General features: G+C 40.4%; 1 protein-coding gene across 1 annotated transcript in view; it reads left to right on the top strand.

Annotated features, from left to right (window-relative positions):
• The window catches only part of LOC124264158 (HEAT repeat-containing protein 6-like), a 35,838-nt gene extending 19,453 nt beyond the window's left edge, over positions 1-16,385 (top strand). Inside the window, 14 exon segments of the mRNA XM_046698894.1 lie at positions 6-105; positions 1,062-1,557; positions 2,916-2,997; positions 4,114-4,215; positions 5,346-5,480; positions 5,642-5,764; positions 7,156-7,280; positions 8,451-8,611; positions 9,540-9,616; positions 10,924-11,001; positions 11,598-11,819; positions 12,382-12,523; positions 13,833-13,946; positions 14,540-16,385. Of these exon segments, the coding sequence (XP_046554850.1) occupies positions 6-105; positions 1,062-1,557; positions 2,916-2,997; positions 4,114-4,215; positions 5,346-5,480; positions 5,642-5,764; positions 7,156-7,280; positions 8,451-8,611; positions 9,540-9,616; positions 10,924-11,001; positions 11,598-11,819; positions 12,382-12,523; positions 13,833-13,946; positions 14,540-14,604 (2,022 nt within the window). The 3' untranslated portion in view covers positions 14,605-16,385.
• The last annotated feature ends 10,177 nt before the right edge of the window (positions 16,386-26,562 follow it).

Genomic DNA, 26,562 nt, shown 5'->3' with positions numbered 1-26,562 from the left:
TCTAGTGTTTGGGCACACTGGTGATGAATGTTCCCTATCACAGGCTTCATCCCGGACTTTTGACCAGGGTTGTCAAACAGATACGCCATTTCCTCAACCACAGAGGTAGGTACTTGCCCCTCCCATGACCACAGAGGTAGGTACTTGCCCCTCCTTCGACCACAGAGGTAGGTGCTTGCCCCTCCCTCGACCACAGAGGTAGGTGCTTGCCCCTCCCTCGACCACAGAGGTAGGTGCTTGCCCCTCCCTCGACCACAGAGGTAGGTGCTTTCCCCTCCCTCGACCACAGAGGTAGGTGCTTGCCCCTCCCTCGACCACAGAGGTAGGTGCTTGCCCCTCCCTCGACCACAGAGGTAGGTGCTTGCCCATCCCTCTATCACAGAGGTAGGTGCTTGCCCCTCCCTCGACCACAGAGGTAGGTACTTGTCCCTCCCTCGACCACAGAGGTAGGTGCTTGCCTATCCCTCGACCACAGAGGTAGGTACTTGTCCCTCCCTCGACCACAGAGGTAGGTACTTGCCCCTCCCTCGACCACAGAGGTACTTGTCCCTCCCTCGACCACAGAGGTAGGTGCTTGCCCATCCCTCAACTACAGAGGTAGGTACTTGCCCATCCCTCAACCACAGAGGTAGGTACTAGCCCCTCCCTCGACCACAGAGGTTGGTACTTGCCCATCCCTCGACCACAGAGGTAGGTATTTGCCTCTTTTTCATCCATTAAGACAGGTATCAGCTACTTTCTTGAACATAGAGGCACAAGCTACTATTTTGATGTGTCAGTGGATTTTAGTATATCTACATAAACTTTACCGGCCACTTTTTCTATTGTGACATAGAAAGGTATGAGATTTTGGTGTCATTCTTGTGAATTGTCTGCCTTGGACCTGGCATGGGGATCTGCAGCCCATACGACCCTTGCTCATTTTCCTCCTTTTTCACTCATACCCATTGTCATCCCAGCATAGAGGTAGGTACTAGCACCAATCTCAGCTGTAGGGTAGGTTTGGTAGAAGTGTCAGTATGAGTCACGTCTTATCACTCCTTCTGTACCTGCATTTTCAGACCCGAACGTGCGAGTTGCCTGCCTGACCTGCCTTGGGTCCGTGGTCAGTATCCAGCCCCCTCTCATGGAGGTGTGTCACATAGTCCAGCCGTCCACCCCACCGGTCAGCACCAGGATCTACCCCACAGAGTCTGCTCTGTCCCAGAAACCAGACGACAAATCAACTGATTCCGGTTTCAGTAGTATCTCAACGACCGACTCAGCCAATCAAATCCTGGGTCAGAGTTCAGGTCAAAGCTCAGGTCTGAACACCCCTGCCTTGGCTGCAACACCAGGTATCCAGACACCAGTATTTTCAGATCAGACTCTGCAGGCCTTTGCAAATGACACGTCGTGGATCATCAAGCTCTGCATCCGGAACGTGATGCCGCAGCCACAGGGAGACAACTCCAGCAACTGGAGGGACGCCAGCGTGTCTTTTGAACCACTGCCAGTTCGTCTGGAGTCTCTTCAGGTCCTTGCCAATCTCACTAACGGATACTTTCCAATAATCAGGTAATTAGGTTATTAGTGAGTGAGTTTTGATTGTTTTAAGAAATGTTCCAATACTGAGCGACTCCTGTAACCACTAGACTACCCCACAACCCAGATACTGTAAAAGTGAATAAGTAGGTTTGGTTTTTATGCTGTGTTTAGCACTATTCTAGCCATATCATGGAATGAAGCGACTGCTGTAACCATTAGACTACCCCATCGCCCAGTTTGGATAGTAGTGAGTGAGTAGATATGGTTTTGTGCTGGTTTCAGAACTATTCTGCCACAATTCTACCACTAGACTACCCATCGCCCAGTGAAAGTTACAACAAAATTGACTCATACCTGCCTCTCAGACCCAACCTGGATTCTTGCACCAGATCTCAAGTGTCATATGCTGCATTGACAGAATTGCCCTTTGAAATTTATTAGAGGACCCTGTACTGTTGCTATTCTACGTCTGCAACATACTTTAGAGATTTGAAATGTGAGTTATCTCCCCCTGAACGGATACCCATGTCCTTAATCTAAGACTTAAGTCCGTCTTAACTCAGGGGATAAAACAGGTACTGGTTGGTTTACAGACTGAGTTTGATATCCATGTTAAACTGCAGCATAAAACCAGCGCAAGCAGCCCCATTCAGACATGAACTTTGCTATACAAGTGCAACGACCTTGTACCCATTTCACCTCACCTCAGTGCATCATAGTGTGGGGGCATGGTGGGCTAGCTGGCTAAGGCGCCAGGCTAGTGATCCACTGAGCATTAGGTGCTGGGATCCAGCCCACTTGTGACCTGGTGTAAAAACCTTGGAGTCAACTTTGTGTGCAGACTCTTTCAGTGTTGTCACAACCCCTGGTTTACAGTACACAACCCTGTGCACTTAAAAGAACCCATGAATCAGTTTGTGTATGACCAGATGGTGGCCACATGAATACATGCAAACACCTAGTTGCGGGTACAGCAACGTGCAGTAAACTTGGACAAAGTACTGTGACTATGTGTCGCAGTCAACCCAGCTGTGAATGGGTACCTCGTTAGGATGGGAAAGCTGCAATAACTCGGTGCATCTTGTGGCTGCAAGAGTTGTATGGTCCCCAGGGAGTTCAGATTGATCATAAGATGTGCCATTGAGATATACATCCAATGATCGAGGGGGGGAAAAATACCAGCGCCTTGAGCATGCACTAGTGCGTGGATATGTGCGCTAAATAAATATCCAATAAAAATAATATAATAAAGTGTTCCAAACATTATATGAGTAACTGCACCTGTAGCTGTGTCAAACAGAACGATCCAACTAGTACCACTCCATACTGATTCCCAGAAGTTTGGAAGTTAGTGTTGAGATACTGTTCACCATGTACCTGTGTTGCAGGAAGAGTGTGGCACTGCTTCAAGACCTCATCCAGGCCTGCTTCAAGGACAAAGACCCTATAGTTAAACTTCACGGAACAAAGGTACACTGATCAATACCTTCACATAATTTATCCCTCATGAAGACATTAAAACCAAGATAACCCAAATCAAAGTCTAAAATTGTTTACTCTACCAGTCCTAATATGTCTTACAGTATCATTTCAGTTGAATCTAGTGTTTCTACGTAAACTGTTATTAGCTAAACTGTCGAGGCAAAACAGGGCCTCCTTTCACAAAGCATTAAGGTGATCGTAAGTCACTAAGGTAACCTCGGTGCAATGTTAAAGAATAGGAGTTAAGGTTAACCTTAGTAAAGGTACTTCGTGAAAGGAGCCCCAGATTTTTTATTTGCTAATAGCAATCTGTGTTATGTTCTCTGCTAATAGAACAGTTGACTTGCAATGCATGTGTCAATGGTGTTGGGTGTGTATCAAGATCGTCTTATCGTGGGTTTGAATCCCAATAATGGATCGTTGGTTTTGTACGCACCAGATTCATGGTTTTATCAAAGCAGTGAGCATCGACAACCATCACTTTGGACTTCTCTTCCACATTGTCAGAACACTGTGACCAATATGATGTGACCAACTGAAGACTGATCACAGGAAATGGTTTAAGATGTTGAGTCTTGTTTTAAGAAAGGACAAACTGTTAATCCTTGGCCTACAATGTCTCTATGTGTCAGTGTAATGAAGTATCTATGTGTCAGTGTAATCATCTACCTATAGTATGTGTCAATGTAATCATCTACCTGTCAATGTAATCATCTACCTGTCAATGTAGTCATCTACCTGTCAATGTAATCATCTACCTGTGTGTCAATGTAATCATCTACCTGTCAATGTAATCATCTACCTGTCAATGTAATCATCTACCTGTCAATGTAATCATCTACCTTTGTGTCAGTGTAATCATCTACCTATGTGTCTACCTGTCAATGTAGTCATCTACCTGTCAATGTAATCATCTACCTGTCAATGTAATCATCTACCTGTCAATGTAGTCATCTACCTGTCAATGTAATCATCTACCTCTGTGTCAGTGTAATCATCTACCTATGTGTCTACCTGTCAATGTAATCATCTACCTGTCAATGTAATCATCTACCTGTCAGTGTAATCATCTACCTGTCAATGTGATCATCTACCTATGTGTAGTTGCTGGACGAGCTGACCCAGGCCATGCTGCAGGACATCCAGAAGCAGGCTGCGGACTCCACAGCAACATCCACAGCAACATCCACCATCACACTGCAGCAGGTATACCTCTTACATGACATCTTCAGCAACACACTATACCCATGATGGAGATAAGAAATAGAATTGGTCTTCAGCAACTCAGGCTTGTTGTAAGAGGGAACTTATGGCACCAGGTGGTCAGGCTAGCTGTCATATCCCGTAATACCTCTGCATTACATCTTCATCTTCACTTGTCATTTGGGTCAACTCATTGGATCATATGGTCAGAATTGTTGAATGTCATATAATCCCAGATGTGTAGATCAATGCTCATGATGTCAATCACTTGATTGTTTGGTCCAGACTTTATTATTTATAGTCTGACTTCATATAGGTGGAACATTACTGAGTGTAGTATTAAACTCCAAACAACCAACCAAATGAACAAACTAGCATGCTCCGATGGAACAATGTGGCAGTTTACATGCTGATTGTATGAGTTATCTGAACTATGCTTCCTATCAAAAGTTTAGACTCACTGGTCTAAATGTAGCCACTTACTTCAGGCAACTGTTCTACACTATATTTTGCAAAATGTTCCATACTGTTTAAAGGTACTGTTTACACATGAACTGATGTATTGTAAAACAAATTTGTAACATTGAAAAGATTATTGTCATGACTTCAATAAATTATACAAATCAATGAAAATTGGCAAATTCTTAACAAAACTTTACACCAAAACGCAGCTGTTCACGTGTACGATATTTGCACATGTTTTCAGCAATTTGATGCGTAATCCTCGTGCAATTCATCTGCTTATGGTCTGCAGTTGATTCCCTCAAGTTAGTGGAGAAATCAATCTTTGTTGTAACTATATATATATACATAACATATAGTGAGTGTTTTGAGTGAGTCTAAACTTTTGATGGGAAGTATATTTTTGTCTCACTGTTCTTCTGATAAGTTATACCCCATCTGAAAATTAACTATGAATGAAGCAATCATGAGGGCATACATGATCTCTATATTTGTATCAGTTGACCAGGATTTTGATCTTCAATCTTTAGTACCACGATACACCATAAGACACACTTAAAGTCAAGTTTGAGAATCCTCAGAATCCCCCACAAAAGTAAAGACTTGGTTATTACCTGAGTAAGTGGGAGCCATCTGATGAACATATTACATGGCTCCATTTTCTGGGGCAGGTCCAGGAGTTCTGGGAATGTCTGCTGAACGGCCCGCTGCCCACCATGCTGCAGCTGGAGAGGAACAACCAGGTCCGCGCCAACGCCTGTGACTGCATCTCCAACATCGGCCCAGACGTCCTCTCCAATCTGCCGGTCAGTGGCCTACAAACTATACCTTCTGTACGGTTCATGTACTTATAGGCACAATTCCGCAATTTTAATAGAAAGACAGACATTAATGTTTTAATTTGTGTGATCATTTCTTGATAATGGATGTGAAAATAGAATGATTCACCTACAGAATCTGGTTTCAGATGGACCGCCGTGTGCTGTGCATCACCCTGATCCTAGGGTTAACTTGTGAAGAAGACAAGCTGGTCAAGTCAGCCGCCGTGAGAGCTCTGGGGGTCTATGTGCTCTTTCCCTGTCTGAGGGAGGTAAGATATATTGTACAGTGTAAATAGTACAAGATGTAGTAAATAGTACAAAACCTAAAGATTTACCATTAAATTTCCTTCAATACAAGTGTTAACTTCAGCACTTGCACAAATCTACTAACGCCATAGGTAAGCTTGGATAGTTTAGCCTTTTCATTGTATATAGGTTCATGGCTATTGTCACTCGGTCAGTCACAGGATGGGCCTGTGATCAGGGTCTTGTTCTCTCGGGGCATATGATCGTTTCACGCATGTGGAGTCAGGGATTCAAACTTTAGCTGATCAGTCAGCATATTTCTTTTGTCTTCTGTGAGCACATTCTCTGCACTAGAACACATAGGGGCTGATCACAATACATCTGTGAGCACATTCTCTGCACTAGAACACATAGGGGCTTATCACAATACATCTGTGAGCACATTCTCTGCACTAGAACACATAGGGGCTTATCACAATACATCTGTGAGCACATTCTCTGCACTAGAACACACGGGGGCTTATCACAATACATCTGTGAGCACATTCTCTGCACTAGAACACACACTGGCTTATTACAATACATCTGTGAGGCATTCCAGTCTGCATCCCTGAGACTCTGCATCCCTGAGACGAGGGCAGATCTGGACTACCTTGTAGTACTCCATTTGAATAAATCTCTCGAACCCTACAAGTACTCCATTGGTTTTTTTAAGAGGACCTGAGTACCACTGTTACAGTTCTAGCCCACAGAGATACTTTACCGCAGTTAACATGGATACCCTATGCACACACATGACCCGGAGATGACTGGTGTTTGTTTTATCCCCTAAATGTCAAACAGGTTATGGGTACAATGTGTGAAGCCCATTTCTGGTGTTCCCCGCCGTGATGTTGCTGGAATATTGCTAAAAGCGGCGTAAAACCAAACTCAGTCAGTCAGTCAGTCAGTCAGTCAGTCAGGTTAACAACAGGGGCCATGTACTTTGAAAAAAATGGCCAACATGATGATGGTTGTTTCTTTAAATACCCTATGTATACATTGTTTATATCAGTGTATGAAATATGGCCCGTCCGCCCACCCAAGATGGGCTAGATTTCTGACTTTACAGCTATCCAGCCTGATTGTCTGGTACAAGTTTTTAGATGTTCTATACATATGAGTAAATTCAGCATATCTTGGTGTCTGCTCTGGTTAAATCCATTTTGGGCTGGTAACATTTAGAAGTTATGTCCTGATGTCTGGCTTGGTTTTTGGCTTATTTCATACACTGTTTATATGCACACTGTGGAGTATAAAGGAGAATACATAGTAATTAAAAATTCATAAATCACCATGCACAATCAGACAGGCAGGTGTCTAGCTCATTCATCAGTGTGGTACAAATCATTATTGACTGCCTTCTGTCCAACAGGATGTGTCTTTCATCGCCGATGCTGCAAATGCCATCCTGACAGCAATGGAGGACTGGAGCGTCAACGTCCGCATGAAGGCAGCCTGGTCCATGGCCAACATGTGTGACGCCCTCGCCCTTAACAGGTCAGACCAGATTTCTGTGTCAGATGTATGTTTAGATGGTCATGGAACTATTTATTGACTGGATCAAAGGAAGAGTGTGGAAACATGTTTTCTCCTCCTGTCCAAATAGATATTGTGACAGCACATCTTGCAAGTAACCATGGTAACTGCCTACTCAAATAGATGAGGATCAAAGAGAGAATGGGGAAATATGGTTTATGTTTGTGTTTCAAGCCCAATCCAAACAGATTATGTGGCAACACATGTTACTAGTAACCATGGTAACTGCCTACTCAAAAAGATGGGGATCAAAGGAAGAGTAGGGAAATATGTTTGTCTTACCTTAAAGAGGGTGTCCAAGCAGAGATTATGTGGCCACATATATTGCAATAAACATTGAGGCTACCCATTCAAACAGATAGGAGTCAAGAGGAAGTGTGGGGATATGTTTCTGCTAGATATTAGCAGCATTAGAATTGAGACCAATGCTTGGAGACTCTGTTAACTTTTAAAATTTCCACAACCCCACAAAAGCACAAAGATTTGTAATGTACTGAGAAAGTGAAACCCTAAACTAGGCGAACTGGGCTAGTGATCCAGCAAGCCTGAGGTGCCATGATCAAGCCCACCTGTGACCGGGTGTAAAAACCTTGGAGTCAACTTGCTGTGCAGACTCTCATTGTTGTCACAACCCCTAGTGTACAGTACATAACCCTGTGCACTTAAAAGAACCAACAAATCCATTGGTATATGACCAGATGGTGGCCACATGAATATGTGCAAACACCTAGTTGCATACGACATTGTGCAGTAAACTTGGACAAAGTACTGTGACTATGTCCTAGTCCACCCAGCTGTGAATGGGTACCTCGTTAGGATGAGAAAGCGGCAATAACTCGGTGCACCTAGTGGCTGCAAGAGTTGTATGATCCCCTGGGAGTTGAGATTGATAATATGATGTGCCGTTGAGTTTGACATCCAATGATCGAAGGTAAATCAAGCACCTTTGAGCAGCTGAGCTGGATATTGGCGCTGTACAATAATAAAAAAAAATATGTCACAGGGAAGACCCAGGTTTCATTCCCCATGTGGGTGCAGAACTCCCGGGGTTGTATGTCATTGTAATAATGAAGTATACATCATTCACTCTGTTACTGCCCTGATAACGTTTTCACAACTTTCTACTGACAGGGAATGTGGTGACCTGGAGTTTGTAGATGAGTTCTCTGACATGCTGCTGCTCAAGCTCCTCACAGTGGCAACCAAGGCGTCTCAGGACACTGACAAAGTCAAGTCAAACGCTGTCCGTGCAGTCGGCAACCTGCTGCGATATCTCACAGAAAGAAGTCTAGGTAATACTGCAGCCAACTTTTGATTAAGTTTGTAAGGAAATGTGCAGAGTTGTGTCCCTTGTTTCTAAATCCTGATCTGATCATGATCTCTGGCTTGTTAAAGATTTCCGTAGCTGCTTAATATGTAAGCTTCCCCAAATTACTGTCACGTAATGCTCTGAGCAAGAGCTATTAGGGTTGGGTATTGCACAGAATTTTTCATATTGCGATATATTGCGATGCGAAAGCATGTATTGCGATATGTATTGCAATATATTGCCTGAAGTATTTTTAAACAAAATACTACTTATAAGCGAGTTAATGCTTGATTTATAGAGCAAAAACACAACAAAATCACTATGCTTGATTAAGCTTTAATAACAACTTTTAATCATGATAAAATAAAAATATGAAGATTATTTGGCACAAATGAAACGGAAATATCCGAAGATTTTCGAGTGTTACGAAAGTTTTCCAAATGCAAGCCAAAATACCGGTTTTCAACCAGCGTATCGCAATATGTATCGTTTTCATGTAAATACCGGTAAACCGGTTATATTGCGCAGCCCTAAGAGTTATGTGCTTTGGATATTGACCAATGAGTCTTGCAGTGATGATAAAGGCCTTTTAATGTGCAGCTTGATATCATTAGTCATGCTTGAGGTACAAGGGAAATTTAAACCACCTTCTCTTTCCCATGAGTGTCATACTAGTGTCAGGTTTGGCTTGAAAAATCTGGTGTCTTTTCATGCTAGGTCATCATGCAGTTTTGACTTGTAACTAATGACAACACGGTTTGATAGTGGCCAGTCTTTGTTACAGTGCATGATCGCTACAGTTGTAATGGAAAAATTGATGATCTAAGCACAATGTAATCAGATGTATCTCATTATGTAATTTGCAGTCAAAATCGTTTTTAAACTCTTCCATGCATTTTCTTTGTGGGCAGGTAAAAGTAACTTTGTGAGTGCAGTTGGAGAGAGTGTGAAGGCTCTGGTGAAGAACATCCTGTCGGGGACGATGAAGGTAGGTACCAGGGGCGGAGACAGCTTTTTGAGAAAGGTGGGGTGCACACTATTGAGAAAAGGAGGGGTGCACACTTCATTTTCACCTGAGTTTCAATGGTCATTTAACTAACTTTCAGCACAAAAGGGGGTGTGCATACCCCTACACCCCCCCTCTGGGTTACTGGTTTACACTAGTTGTGTACAGGTTATTGCACACATTATGGGTGATACCAGTGTATGAAATATGCCAAAAACCCAGCCTGACATCAGGGCTGGTAACTTCAAAATGTTACCACCCGTGATGGTCCGGGTTAGAATGTGCCTTCAGTAACCCATGCTTGTCGTAAGAGGCGACTGACGGGATCGGGTGGTCAGGCTCGCTGACTTGGTTGACACATGTCATCGGTTCCAAATTGCGCAGATTGATGCTCATGCTGTTGATCACTGGATTGTCTGGTCCAGACTTCGATTGTTAAGCCCCATAAAGCTGGAATATTGCTGTGTAAAACTAAACCACCACCATGTTGCTGGAATATTGCTAAAGCGTTGGTAAAACCAAACTCAGTCACTCACTCAATGTCAAAATGTTACTGGTATCAGCCCAAACTGGAATATTGCTAAAGCCAGACCAGACATCAAGATATGGTGAATTTACTCACATGTATGAAACATCTGCAAGTTTTACCAGACCATCAGGCTGGGTAGCTGTAAATTTAGGGCATCAGAAATCTAGCCAAAATCTAGCCAGTTCAGGCCGTCGGACGGGCCTCATTTCATACACTTGTGATACCCATGAAGATCCGCGATAAAATTGGTCTTCAGTAGCCCATGCTTGTCGGAAGAGGCAACAAACAGCATCGGGTGGTCAGGCAGGCTGACTTGGTTGACACATGTCATCATATCCCAGTTGTGTAGATCGATGCTCATAGTGTTGATCACTGGATTGTCTGATCCGGACTTGATTATTTACAGACTGCCGCCATATAGCTGGAATATTGCTGAGTGCAGTGTTAAACAACAAAGCGTCAACGAACAATCCTCAAGGGTGATATGAACCTCAGAGATGGGTTTTGGTAGACTCATACCAATGACGGTTAGGTACAATAAGCTGTGATTTAACTGGAATACTGTTCAAAGTGGCGTCAAACCCAACACAAGCATTTCATCAGTTTTTATATGACGGCTAGATTTCCGCCCTTTTGATTGGCCAACTTGGTCACATGACAGCTTTACCGCTTCGCCTCGGTGAATATCACATGTCCAAGGTCGATAAATCATTGGATCAATCTCACTAGAAGTCAATAATTGTATGATGTTCTCCCATAGGTGAGGTGGAACGCCTGCTACGCTATCAGCAACATGTTCAAGAACAACCTACTGCCCCATGGCAAGGCTGAGTGGACAGTAAGTGTGTTTTGTGTTTGTGCAGAATCTTCAGTATTCTTCCCATAGAGTTAAACTATAATTTATCCCAATGAAGATGTTTTTTAGGTCCTTAAGCTTCTCTTTTAATTCATTTTGTTGTAAAGTTTGTCTACTAAGGTTTTTGCCCTGAGCTTCTGCCATGTAAGACAATTATCTGTTTGTAGAAAATGAAACTGATCCTTGTGTCCTTGAGGTTTTATTTGAATCTAGGGACCCCTTGAATCTCCAATGCTTTCAACTATCGGGCTAACATTTACCAGAAACCTGAATCTAAATCTTTCAGGGTGATGATAATTGTAGGTTTGACAAGCCTACACCTGCGTTGTGTCAGTAAATGTGTCAGGTGTCTAGGACCTGCATGACGTCCAGCTCTTCTCCCACATGAAACGGTCTCGCTTAGATGTAAACAGACCACTGTTCACAACTCACTGTTGTTTTGTAGATTGAAGTGATGAAAGCTCTCTCCTCTGTGGTAAATGGGTTAAAGTCTGAGACCTGGGTGACCTTTTCCTAGATGAAGCTGCCACACTTTGATGTAAACAGACCACTGTTCACAACTCACTGTTGTTTTGTAGATTGAAGTGATGCAGGCGCTCTCCTCTGTGGTGAAAGACTGCAAGAACTTCAAGGTCCGCATCAATGCTGCCCTGGCTCTCTCTGTTCCCGAGAGAGGAATGCCTACGGCTTCGCCCGAACTGTACGCCTCAGTGTGGGAGAGCCTCATCGTGGCGCTCAGGTCATCCGAGGATGTCTCCGACTTTGCAGAGTTCCGCTACAGGGACAATCTGACCGATCAGGTAGCTGGATGTTGATTCACTTGAACTGACCAAAGGGGATCCAAGATGTGCTGGTGGTCAGAAGCATTCAAATGTTGATTAGTTTTGGTCAGCTGTGAACTACTGTAAGTGGGGTGGGTTGAAAAAGAAATATTCTGGGCTTTTGGCAGATTCAGTGTCTTAAAATATAAAAATGTGGAATACAGTTGAAAATTACAGAAATCTTGCCACCTATATTCAGTAATTAACTACCTCTATTGTTGAATAAATATAATGAACTCTTTCAAATGATGTTCAAGTATACAAACACTTAAAAGGAAAAGGGAGGCTACTCATGGGTGAGTGATATTACGATCGCTTCAGGGAATCGAAAAGGATTCAAGTTTCCACCTAACTGTCGAAAGGAGAAGGGAGATAAGCAATAAGCATGAGTCAGAATAAGTACCGGTATAAAATATCAATCTTATCATAAAAGTTACATATTGTTGAATGAACATATTGAACTCTTTCATATGATGTTCAAGTAAACCAACACTAAAATGGGTGTAAAATACCTGTCACTCACTCACCCTCCATCATGTAGATCATAGAGGCCATCTTCCACATGCTGCACATGCTGTGCCCCGAAGATCTGCCGGCGCTGCTGCCATGTCTGCAGTCCAAGGGCTTCATCCTACAAACCTTCATGGAGAAACTCCGTTCATCCAAAGCCCCGTTCCTTAAGGGTAGGGAAGATCATCTTTGCTTTGGTTCTACCATCTTATAAGTGTGTGTACATCTTGAGGTTGAGTGAAGGTTGTAGGGCATATAGCACCATTAAGAGTGTTTCAGTACATTGCCGGCTCATCCTTTGAGGATTCATCCTGTAAAAGCTGTCTGCCTGCCTACCTGATGGGAGGGGCAGTAGTAGCTGAAGGGTTTAACATCCTGAAATTCCGCTTGCAGCATTACACCCATGTAACATTCATGTTGTGTCCAGGTCCAACACTGCCCAATGTAACTTGTGTAACATTCCTGTGTTCAGGTCCAACGCTGCCTTGTAACACCATGTAACATTTCTGTGTCCAGGTCCAATGCTGCCCTGTAACTCCATGTAACATACTTGTGTCCAGGTCCAACGTTGCCCTGTAACTCGTGTAACATTCCTGTGTCCAGGTCCAACACTGCCCAATGTAACTTCATGTAACATTCCTGTGTCCAGGTCACAACACTGCCCTGTAACACCATGTCCACACTGCCCAATGTAACCATGTAACATTCCTGTGTCCAGGTCCAACACTGCCCTGTAATGTGTAACTACTTGCCCAATGTAACCATGTAACATTCCTGTGTCCAGGTCCAACACTGCCCTGTACCACCATGTAACTGCCCAGTGTAACCATGTAACATTCCTGTGTCCAGGTCCAACACTGCCCTGTACCACCATGTAACTGCCCAGTGTAACCATGTAACATTCCTGTGTCCAGGTCCAACACTGCCCTCTAACACCATGTAACATACTTGTGTCCAGGTCCACTGCCCAGTGTAACCATGTAACATTCCTGTGTCCAGGTCCAACACTGCCCTGTAACACCATGTAACCACTGCCCAATGTAACCATGTAACATTCTTGTGTCCAGGTCCAACACTGCCCTGTAACACCATGTAACATTCCTGTGTCCAGGTCCAACAATGCCCAATGTAACTCATGTAACATTCCTGTGTCCAGGTCCAACACTGCCCTTTAACACAGTGTAACTGCCCAGTGTAACCATGTAACAGTCCTGTGTCCAGGTCCAACACTGCCCTGTACCACCATGTAACTGCCCGATGTAACAATGTAACAGTCCTGTGTCCAGGTCCAACACTGCCCTGTACCACCATGTAACTGCCCAATGTAACCATATAACAGTCCTGTGTCCAGGTCCAACACTGCCCTGTACCACCGTGTAACTGATCAATGTAACCATGTAACATTCTTGTGTCCAGGTCCAACACTTCCCTGTACCACCATGTAACTGCCCAATGTAACCCATGTAACATTCCTGTGTCCAGGTCCAACACTGAAGACAGCCAGGATGCAGGTGGAGAAGGTGGGACTGTGTCTGTCCACTGGAGATGATCTTGTGGCCATGCAGCTGCTCACAGAGCTCTGTCTCATACCAGCAGGTAAATAGCTGAACAGAAACAGCCGGCTTGTCTCTTACCTCCCAGAATGTATTAATCATACTGGGTCCAGTCCAAGGTCTTACCCAGTAAATGACTTTGTCTCAAATACGCCTGTGTTCACCCAGCAGTGAATGGGTACCTGGTAGAAATGTTGTACATTGACTGTTATCCAGCGGAGATAATGATGCATATACAATAGATAACAAATAGCAGTCAGTGTGGTAGTAAAATGGTTGTCCTAACTGCATGAGTACTGTACTCTTGACACTGTGACATGTTATTCCTTGCTATCTGCATGAGTGGACATTGATTATACATTATAGGGGCAATAGGGGTAGCCTTGTGGTTAAAGTGTTCAGTCGTCACATAGACAACCTGGGTTCGATTCCCCACATGAGTACAATGTGTGAAGCCCATTTCTGGTGTCCCCCGCCATGATAATGCTGGAATATTTCTAAAAGCTGCGTAAACCTAAAACTCACTCACTCGTTATACATTATATTTCTGGAAGAACAACCATTTTCCCTACAAATACAGCTCCACAATGCTGTCCTGGTTACCATGGTGATAAAGATACTTCTGTGATTTTTCAGAAACTGACGAGGAACAAGACAACAGACCAGCCGAAAAATCAGCGTTCATGCAAATCTATGACTAATGATGCTATTGATACTGAGCATGAAGAAATAGATATTTGTCTACATGCCATCCTGTATACTGCAGTCACATTTAGCACTGTGATTACATGTGGATGATACAGATCTGAAGTCCAGGGGGGCTGCTTTAGTAATTATTGTTTCCCTCTTGGAGTCAGAGAATTTTTCTGCAAATTTCGGACAATTTTTTATGCTGTTTCCCTGATTAAAATCTGCTTCTTGATCAACGTTGATGGATTTCCATCACATAGAATTGTATCAATAATTTTTATATTTATTTCTTCTTTTTAATTTATTTTGATATGAGACGCCATGAATTCAATCCAAATGGTAATGCAGCACAAAGCCAACAGCTTATTGATGATGTTAACCTTATTGGTCACGTGGGCAAGGTGTCCAGCCTCAGGTCAGGTCTGTGGTTCAAATCCCATCACTTGATGATGGAGTACAACATGGCAGTGTCACTATACATGTATCAAGTCTTGATTTAAGGATCTTGACTTAGGTTTCCGAAGCTCTCCTAGTGTTAATATGATCGTAAGTGGCATACATTAACATTAACTTACGACTATCTTAGCTCTAAGAGAGCTTTGAAAATCTAGGCCCTTGATTTTACTTGCACCAGATGCTTGTTGACATGAAAACCTAGATGCACCAGATGCTTGTTTACTTGAAAACCTAGATCCACAAGACAACACAAAGTTGCACCCTGTCCTGTAAGTTTGTCAGGATTAGAACATAGGCTGTTCAGCTGTCAGCTGTCAGCTTTAGGCTTAAATACGGAAAATCACTGTTCTTGTGATGAAATATTTTAACCATATTTAAGCCCATGGAGAAAATCCTGTATTTTAGCCCTAGGGCTAAATTTTGCGTGGGCCTAAATACATGAATTCCCAGTAGTGGCTAAAGTGTTGGCTCATCATGCCAAAGCCCGGGTTCCATTCCCTACATGGGTACAATGTGTGAAGCCCATTTCTGGTGTCCCCTGCCATGATGTTGCTGGAATATTGCTAAAAGCGGCATAAAAACGTTCTCACTCACTGAATGCAGAGATATGTATGGTATCACTACATCAGAAATGTATGTCACTACATCAGAAACGTGTCCAGCGAATCCTGGGAACAGTGGACCAATATTTTCTGGGGACCATCGACAGTAAACAGGGACGGTTATGTTCCTTACGAATGTCATATTAGGCCTTTAGTTGCTTGTAATCATTCTCAAAATCTTCATCAGGAAGCAGTGTATCAGGAGTGACACAGTATGAGGTCAACATTACTAAGCATGTAAAAAAGCTGGTAGTGATGACCTTAACTGAAGATAGTATTTATGTTGTTTCCATTAATGCCTTATTGATTTATTTTAATATTCAATGTCCTAGGTACTTCAATGCTGTTTGCTTCTCGAAAAGAAATAGTTGTCCAAAGGATATTGCCTGCTGTTCACTACCAGTTGTCATTAGATTCTTTTATCACTCGTCACGAGTGTTTCTATCTATATATATATATAGTGACGTCTCCTGACGTTAAACAAAACATCTCTCTCAGCAGATCAGTTACACCCATGTCAACCTAACGATGACATCACACAAGTGGTACTATTGAATCTTAGCCAGGAATTCACATCCCATTCCAAACATGATTTAAACTTGAAATCTTAATTTGCTCCAGTAATTGAAAATGTTCTAGGAATGCAATCTGTGATATTCTTGAGTTAATAAGCTCTGTTGTTGACTATTCTTTGTCTGGAAAGTTTATTTAATAAATCTGAATTAATATCTGCTTCATTAGTGTTTTGTCATGTGTTTCTGAGTGGTGAAGACAGGTGGCAGTATTGGTTCCTGGCGATGAGTGAGTGACTTTGGTATATCTCTGCTTATGTATATATAGGAGACATCAAAGTGATTTAAGTACACCTCTGGAGAACCAGGATTACGACAATAAGAACCCATGATCACATATTTCTTTTGTGCTCAAAAGAAGTACATCTGCACAGCAACTTACCTGCCTCAGGTGAATAGACTACCTGTGCCCTTCCTGAAAATAAAGCTTCACTTTAAAGGATACAACTTCACACAGCGACCTACCAGGCCTCATGTGAATAGTTTACCTGTGCCCTTCCTGAGAATGAAGCTTCACTTCAAAAGATACAACTCCACACAACAACTTACCAGGCCGTAGGTGAATAGTTTACCTGTGCCCTTCCTGAGAATGAAACTTCACTTCAAAGGATACAACTCCACACAACAACTTACCAGGCCTCAGGTGAATAGTTTACCTGTGCCCTTCCTGAGAATGAAACTTCACTTCAAAGGATACAACTCCACACAACAACTTACCAGGCCTCAGGTGAATAGTTTACCTGTGCCCTTCCTGACAATGAAGCTTCACTTCAAAGGATACAACTCCACAACAACTTACCAGGCCTCAGGTGAATAGTCTACCTGTGTCTTGCACTTCACAAGAAGTAATTACTAGCTGAGTAAGCTACAGAAACGTGATCTCCTCTATGGTTAGAGTGGTATTCAAGCTTGAGGCTACAAACCCTATACTTACTTACTAGTTGTATAGGAAGAGTATTGGAGAAAGAACTGGGGAAATTGAAAGAGATGTATTTCAATGATTTGGTAAAAGTCCTGCCTCGGTGAGGAAGAACCTGCCCAAATTGCTTGTAAAGCACTGGTTGGTGGTTCTGAACGCTCTTAGACATAATCGTACAGCTTTTGACTGGACAATATCTAGTCTTGCTTTTTATGTGGCACATGTAGATCAAGTTGAGATCTAATGAGGCCATTTATATAGCAGTAATAAACAATTCCTGTCGGCTCCCCACTGGTACTGGAAATATACGAAAAGAACTTAGTTAAGGACTCCCTGACATATCTCACGATTTAATGAGCCCCGATCTTAACCCCTTGGAGCATATCTGGGACATGATTGGTCATCGTGTGCAACAAAGGGATCCTCCTGTACATACCCTGGCCCAATAAGCTGCTTTATACGAGGAATGGCATAGACTTGACTCTTAAGAGGACCAGGAGGCTGACAGAGAGTATAAGGAGAAGAGTGCTGGCTGTCATACAGTCACATGGTGGTTACACTCGGTATTGACCTTGAATCATGTAAGACGCGCAAAATGACATTTGAATGTCACATTCACCAATAGATTCAGCATTAAACATTCCAAGGCCATAAATGTACTGACATGGTTTTGTATGAAAATCAATGTGGTTTTTTTTCCAAATAAGCAATTATCATCATAAAATCAACTTGGATTCCAATCATTTTGTCGTTTTTGTATGAGTCAAAGGATCATACGAGTCAGAAATATCTCATGTTATTCCATCGTGGTCACCACAAGAAGTTTTTATGTACATGTTGAAACCTAACATTGCAAAAATATTAGGGGTGCTTATTTAAGATCTGTGTCTATACTTCTCAGAAGGTTCAGGACTTCAGTGCACTTCTGAATCAGATAGTCAATGTGAGGTTTCCAGGACAGTATCTTATCAAACCAGTCCCCAAAACTTGTAGCTGTTGGTAAGGCAATCGACTCAAGTTAAACAATTTGGTTACACTGAAGGCACACAAACAAGTAGCAACACTGTGCATAAATGTCCAATTTCGCTAACAAGAGCAGGTGATTTGGTGCTCTAAACAGCATATCAGGATAAGGATTCCATCATGGACATGGTACAGGGACACCAAACATACTCCAGGTAAACCTGCAAATCCAATCTATGACAACAGGATTCTGGAAATCTGAAAAGTGAGGCATCCCCATTAAGGGTAGGCTTACCCCTGAAGCTGAGAGAGACCTTCCTTCAGACCAGAATCTTGCCAAGGAATACAAGACAACTCCAGGTTTGAGTGTAGACATGATGTATTTATTTCTGTTGAAAGTTTACATTGATGCATATGTCAGTAGTTGAAATAAATAATTTGCATGTAGAGTGACACTACCTAGACACACATACACAAACTGCTGTGTACAAACAAACACTTCATTTGTCCTCCAACAATCATCTACAACTTGTGCTAAGTGTTTGGTAGTTTCTTTCAGATAGTTGCGTGCATCTTTTCATCAATCAGTCCACATGATCAATGATTCATTCCAAACTCTAAAGAAATTATCAAAACATACAGTTCTCCAAACCGTTACTTCATAGGACTCTCGTAATGCCAGCAAGGACGCTTAAAACTAATAATTAGAGGTCCCTGGGACCCCCATGTTTGTAAGTGGAGGTAAAACCCTGCTTTAATATTGTTCATATAGATGATTAGAATCACACTGCAAATTACTTATAGTATAAAAGGATTAGTATAAACAGCAAGAAAACATGTCTTTTTTTAAATTAAAGATACAAAAAAAATTAGACACTTCAAATCCATGAAAACAATTTTCATAAACATGGTTTTAAATGATTGTTTGAGGACAAGATGGACGAACAAACTTCCATGTGCAACACGAAGCCAACAATGAACATTGCAGTAAGGTAGTTCACTGCTCTGTAAGCAAGAAGTAGAGAAGATCTCTGTAAACTGAATACACATCATATTAAAGGAATTTATATAATGCATTCACAAACAGGCTGTATGACACAAGTTTGTAATACAGTTTAAATAAATACATTTCATTGGTCAAAATTACAATGAATGTGTCTGAATAATCATGAACCCTGTCAATATGAAGTCTACATGGGTGAAACGGTGAGGTATAGTATGCTTTGTATTGTAATAGCAGTAGACAATTACAATTAAATATATTACTGTTCCACAATTTCAAAAATTGAAGAATCGTATTGCACTCAGGAATGACCGTAATTCAATAACAATGAGAAAAGCATTCTAGTAACTGTTCTATTTATAAATCCATTTAAATGTTTACTGTCAAGTCGGCACTTCTAATTAGTAGGTCAAACAGTGGTTGATAGTGTGTGCACTGATCCACAACATCAAGGTTCAATGTAGCATTCATCACTGCTGTTATCGCTTCGCCCTTTCGTCTTTTACAACAAACTGGGGACCCTGACAAACTGACATCAGAAAGAAAAATCTAAGTCTGTGTTTAAGTATGAAAAGTGATAGTCTTTGTGTTAAGGTTCTTTGTACAAGTGGCCTGGATCATAATCTTCAAAAGCTTTGTTACGAATCTGACAATATCTCTACAGTAATCCGAGTATTTTAATCAAATATCAGTTCACTTTCACAATTCCATTTGTCAGCATAAGAATATCTAACATATTAAGTAAAATAAATTTATACCGAACTTAGGTATATCTGTTGACCTGCTTGCATTGATGTCAACAAACGTCAGTTCCCAGAAATATGAGAATAAACTGAGAAAACATTCCTCTTAGTTATTCTGGGGTAGATTGACATGATAAATTGACATAATTAACAGCTTGTGACATAAAATCCCAGTGTACACATGGAAACTAAGGCACAGAGGAAACTGCTACAACAAAGACGTAAACAGCACCAGAAATAAAATCCTGATCAATAACAAATGAGATGAAAATCCTTTCTAAACACAAAAACTAGAAACAGTTTACAATCTGTTCACCTGAAACACAACAAACATGTTCACTGATCTTCAAAGCAACACTGAAATAACAGAACAAATCTTTTGGCAGATATTTGGGGTAGCTTAAAACTTTACAAGTATGCCAGCATGAACATTAAGACTGCAACGATTCATTGAAAAACGAATCTGACACCTTAGTTTTGATTTTCGATGTTCATTATCACTATTTTGGTTAGATATTTGAACACCTATTTAAATTATTTCCACACAGCCAGAACCTAATTTTGACTTCAACTCGAAGCAGTTTCGGGTGCTGAAATAAAGCAAAACATGATTGGTTGACGCCAGGCTAATTATCCAATGAGAACTGTTGTTAATAGACATCACCAAGTTGACGATGGATTTCACACTAAAAAATGCTGAATCTGAGAGTTAAATGAAATCTGATGTTTAACATGTATGAAGAATCGAAAATGATCGAATCGAGGGTCCAATATCGAAAATCGAATCAAATCGAGGTCTGGGTGAATCTTTGCAGCCCTAATGAACATGTTGGTAGAAAGCAGTATGTTGAACAGGTTTTTGGCAACAACAAATAGAAGATTCAGGATTCAACACTTATTGAGTTCAGTTGACGATGGAGTGATACAGCTGGGTTTAACACAGCTCTCTATTTTATTCCCACATCAAACTGAGTGATATAACCAAATCCAGAAGTGCTGAAGGTATTGAGATGTTCACCATTTTCTTCATACCACGAGTCAGAGGTTGACAAACTAAGTGTTAAAATTCATACATTTCTTGGATGAAAACCAGTCATAGGATAAAGTGACCGCTCTGAATATTGTAATGGATTAATAACGTTATATGCCTCTACAAACAAGGTGTATTATAGATAAAAACAAACACATGCATTTAAAGGGGTTCATCTTACGTTAGTACTTCTTCCTCCATTCTATCTATCAAAACTACTGATACAATGGCAGCATCAATGTTAACTTAATGCTATGGCAATACTGATGTTAACCATCAGTATGATGGCACTTGATACCATGACAGTACCAATGTTTACCATTAGTGCTATGGCAATATTGAAGTTAACCTATGAAACCATGGCAGTATTGATGTTCCCCATTAGTGCTATGGCAATATTGAAGTTAACCTATGAAACCATGGCAGTATTGATGTTCCCCATTAGTGCTATGGCAATATTGAAGTTAACCCTTGAAACCATGATACTATGTTCACCATTAGTGCCAATATTGACAGTTAACCTATGATCATGGCATGTTGATGACATTAGGTAGTGGATAATACAATCCATCAGTAGTTTCATCAGTGCGATAATACTCGTTAACCCTTGACACCATGGCAATATTGATGTTATATACCAACATTTCAAGCTAACCTATGTATTGGCATTGATGTTCCATCAGTAGTTTCAAGTCCTATGAAACCATTGGGCAGTATTGATGTTATATACCAACATTTCAGTTATTATTGATGTATTGACATTAGACATTAGTAGTGGATAATACAATCCATCAGTAGTTTCATCAGCCGATAAACTCGTTAACCCTTGATACTATGGCATATTGATGTTATATACCAACATTTCAGTTATTCCCCATGTATTGACATTAGGTAGTGGATAATACAATCCATCAGTAGTTTCATCAGCCAATAAACTCGTTAACCCTTGACACTATGGCAATATTGATGTTATATACCAACATTTCAGTTATTCCCCATGTATTGACATTAGGTAGTGGATAATACAATCCATCAGTAGTTTCATCAATATTAAACTCGTTAACCCTTGATACTATGGCAATATTGATGTTATATACCAACATTTCAGTTATTCCCCATGTATTGACATTAGGTAGTGGATAATACAATCCATCAGTAGTTTCATCAGCCGATAAACTCGTTAACCCTTGATACTATGGCAGGATTGATGTTATATACCAACATTTCAGTTATTCCCCATGTATTGACATTAGGTAGTGGATAATACAATCCATCAGTAGTTTCATCAGTCGATAAACTCGTTAACCCTTGATACTATGGCAATATTGATGTTACATACCAACATTTCAGTTATTCCCCATGTATTGACATTAGGTAGTGGATAATACAATCCATCAGTAGTTTCATCAGCCGATAAACTCGTTAACCCTTGATACTATGGCAATATTGATGTTATATACCAACATTTCAGTTATTCCCCATGTATTGACATTAGGTAGTGGATAATACAATCCATCAGTAGTTTCATCAGCCGATAAACTCGTTAACCCTTGATACTATGGCAATATTGATGTTATATACCAACATTTCAGTTATTCCCCATGTATTGACATTAGGTAGTGGATAATACAATCCATCAGTAGTTTCATCAGCCGATAAACTCGTTAACCCTTGATACTATGGCAATATTGATGTTATATACCAACATTTCAGTTATTCCCCATGTATTGACATTAGGTAGTGGATAATACAATCCATCAGTAGTTTCATCAGCCGATAAACTCGTTAACCCTTGATACTATGGCAATATTGATGTTATATACCAACATTTCAGTTATTCCCCATGTATTGACATTAGGTAGTGGATAATACAATCCATCAGTAGTTTCATCAGCCGATAAACTCGTTAACCCTTGATACTATGGCAGGATTGATGTTATATACCAACATTTCAGTTATTCCCCATGTATTGACATTAGGTAGTGGATAATACAATCCATCAGTAGTTTCATCAGTCGATAAACTCGTTAACCCTTGATACTATGGCAATATTGATGTTATATACCAACATTTCAGTTATTCCCCATGTATTGACATTAGGTAGTGGATAATACAATCCATCAGTAGTTTCATCAGCCCGATAAACTCGTTAACCCTTGATACTATGGCAGGATTGATGTTATATACCAACATTTCAGTTATTCCCCATGTATTGACATTAGGTAGTGGATAATACAATCCATCAGTAGTTTCATCAGTCGATAAACTCGTTAACCCTTGATACTATGGCAATATTGATGTTATATACCAACATTTCAGTTATTCCCCATGTATTGACATTAGGTAGTGGATAATACAATCCATCAGTAGTTTCATCAGTCGATAAACTCGTTAACCCTTGATACTATGGCAATATTGATGTTATATACCAACATTTCAGTTATTCCCCATGTATTGACATTAGGTAGTGGATAATACAATCCATCAGTAGTTTCATCAGTCGATAAACTCGTTAACCCTTGATACTATGGCAATATTGATGTTATATACCAACATTTCAGTTATTCCCCATGTATTGACATTAGGTAGTGGATAATACAATCCATCAGTAGTTTCATCAGTCGATAAACTCGTTAACCCTTGATACTATGGCAATATTGATGTTATATACCAACATTTCAGTTATTCCCCATGTATTGACATTAGGTAGTGGATAATACAATCCATCAGTAGTTTCATCAGTCGATAAACTCGTTAACCCTTGATACTATGGCAATATTGATGTTATATACCAACATTTCAGTTATTCCCCATGTATTGACATTAGGTAGTGGATAATACAATCCATCAGTAGTTTCATCAGTCGATAAACCCTAACTCTGAGAAAAGATCCTTAATCACTTACATCCAACTTGTTGGGACTGACAGTTGTCTCAGGCACAATCCCCTCACTACGACTCCTGGGTGAAGGGGAGACATGAAACAGCTTGAACACTGCAATATTTCACAATTATGACTAGGAGGAGTTTTCCGCATGACAAATGGCACCTTTAATGCTAATATTGACCAAGCAATATTGTTTGTCAATGACACGTAATAACAAAAGATTAATGTTCAAACAAAAAGGAGAAAACAAAACACATCATCCAGCCCAACTGATAACACCCTTGCCAACTAGGACAATCAAATATGTACATTTACTGAAATAAATTCTAGCTCACCTAACTATATCTAGCTGGGTACCAAATATACACAATCTGTACAACATCAGACTCTTGCATGTACAACTACTGTTTTGTTTTCTCTACAAAAAGGAAACCTAAGACTACTTTTGAATTGAAAGTACAACAAACTCAAAAGTAACAGTTCCCTTTGTAAACTGCATTATCGCAAACATGAAATCCTGCCTTTAAATGACAGCTAGACTTCAAGACAATCATTAAAGAAGAAAGATATATTGTGTCTAAAAGCTAGACATATTTGAGTTTGAGTTATTACAGAAAATGAGGCAAGAAGTGAAGACTTCAGGCTAATAGACACTGATATTTGAAACCTTGAAAAAACAACAACATTGTTTGCTGCATAAGAAACTACAAAAAACCACATCGCTTGGCACAATAAGATCAAATTTTATCACATTTGTCAAGTTTCCAATGGGATGAAACTCGCCATTTGTACTTGGTTACCAGGAAAGACACACATGCACAGACATAGCCAATTATAGTCTAGCCTTTATTAAAAACCGGTCATGCAGGACTGAAAATATATTCTGTAGACACCTCTATAGTGACACCATAAACCACACGCTTGTACAATAACATACAGCATCTCAGAAATAAACTGCAATATCAACTGACAGTAAAGTATCAAAAGTAATATTCCCTGCACCACTTAATCTACAAGGAAAGAACACCTTTGCTAGGGAATTTTATAAAAGAATTGCATCAAAGATAGAAAGATTCCAAAAGCATTTGTACAAACATGTATAAGTTAGAGAGACAATCAACTATACGACTGTGATAGATAAGAGAATATTAACCAGCAAGTTATGAAGAATTACTGATTATTGGTGCGTCACAAGTGAAAGAATGGTCTTTATCCAGACTTTGCTGAGGAAACCATTCTCTCAAGGGGAATATAATTCAGAACTGAGTTTTGGGTTGGTTTTCCTATATACATGCATTACTTGTTAATATATTTAGGGCAAATATGAAGACAAAACAAGAAATGTCACCACTGAATACAGCTGACTGTTCATATGGTGCCGCGAACAACGGTTGATGCCATGTTGTATTTTTTCAACAATGAAGCACTGTGACGTCAGATTGTTTCAAACGACCAATCAGCATTAAGAATCGATGTACACATGTGCAAATATGGTTAATCTGTTTACACACAGTCTTTCTTCCCTTATAGTTGTAATACATAAGCTTCATTCAGTATACACTGGAATTCTCTTAATTATTGTTTTCATAACATCACATCAAATGTCCTTTAGCTGTATCAAATCTATCAATTAGTCATTAATTCATCATAAACATTTGACATAATGGCCACACAAAACTAAACAAACGATTTCCAGCATCCTTGCCATATCAAAACAAAAATAAAATTATGTAAAATACTGTGAATATCGAGGCCACATCTCAAACAAAGTATCATCACTTTCATGGATAGTTCAGTCCTGGAATTTATCAAACAAATGGTACATTCTTATAGCCATTTCATTTCGTACATGTGACAATGAATTAAGTATATTTCACCACTCAGGATTCATGTGAGACAAAGGTGCTACAAGAATACATCTGAATATCAAAAGTATTAACTAAATATATTGGAGACAGGATTGACTATCATTTTCTTTTGTTAAAGTACACAGATAAATGAAATGCCACAGAGACTTTGTACACTACAAACTTATTCCAGAATTAAAAATGTTAACCATGGGCAATACTACTTTCCTGTGCAGTTTGAAGGTATAAAACTGTAACAAGTCATACGCGATACTATTAGAATATAACACATCTCAGCCCAGGGGTTAGTGTAGGTTTATCGAATTGCGAGCCAGGGAGAGAAAGACGATGAATATACCAACAAGGGAAACAAGTTAAAACCTTTGCCAAAAGGTGAATGATATGATGATATGAAGTTTTTACATCAATGACAATGCAGACATCTAATATGGCCGCCTATGCAGCCATATTGCAGAACATGTTCCGATGACCAGTGAAATGTCAAAATGATATCTATTCCTTATGTGATTATGAGATTCAATTTATACACATAGATATATGAAGGTGTTCAATCAGTGGAGCCATAATGGGAACAAATGCACAGACGTAATCTTGCAGCTGGACAGTCACACATCCCGATCAGTACTATAGGCTCTTGTGGGTTTTGGCAATGGTATTTGAATCAAAGGACCACTTGATGATCAACCCCATTTAAACCCCCTCCCCTATTTCATCACTTATGAGTAGGGATGTCACGATACATAAGTTTCATGAATCGATACGTATCATGATACCCATGTCACGAGTTGATACATATCACAATACCTATTTTCAGAAAAAATTTAGTTACATTTTGAACATTAATATTTCATATTTTATAATTGTCAATGCAAAGATCAACATTTTTTATTCTCAGATATTACAAAGTTCTAATTTCCCATCTTTCTG

This window comes from Haliotis rubra, unplaced genomic scaffold, assembly GCF_003918875.1.
Source record: "Haliotis rubra isolate DU_JTF1 unplaced genomic scaffold, ASM391887v1 Scf910, whole genome shotgun sequence".
Taxonomy (NCBI): domain Eukaryota; kingdom Metazoa; phylum Mollusca; class Gastropoda; order Lepetellida; family Haliotidae; genus Haliotis; species Haliotis rubra.
Note: the sequence above shows the minus strand (reverse complement) of the source record. Positions and strands in the feature narration are given on the sequence as shown.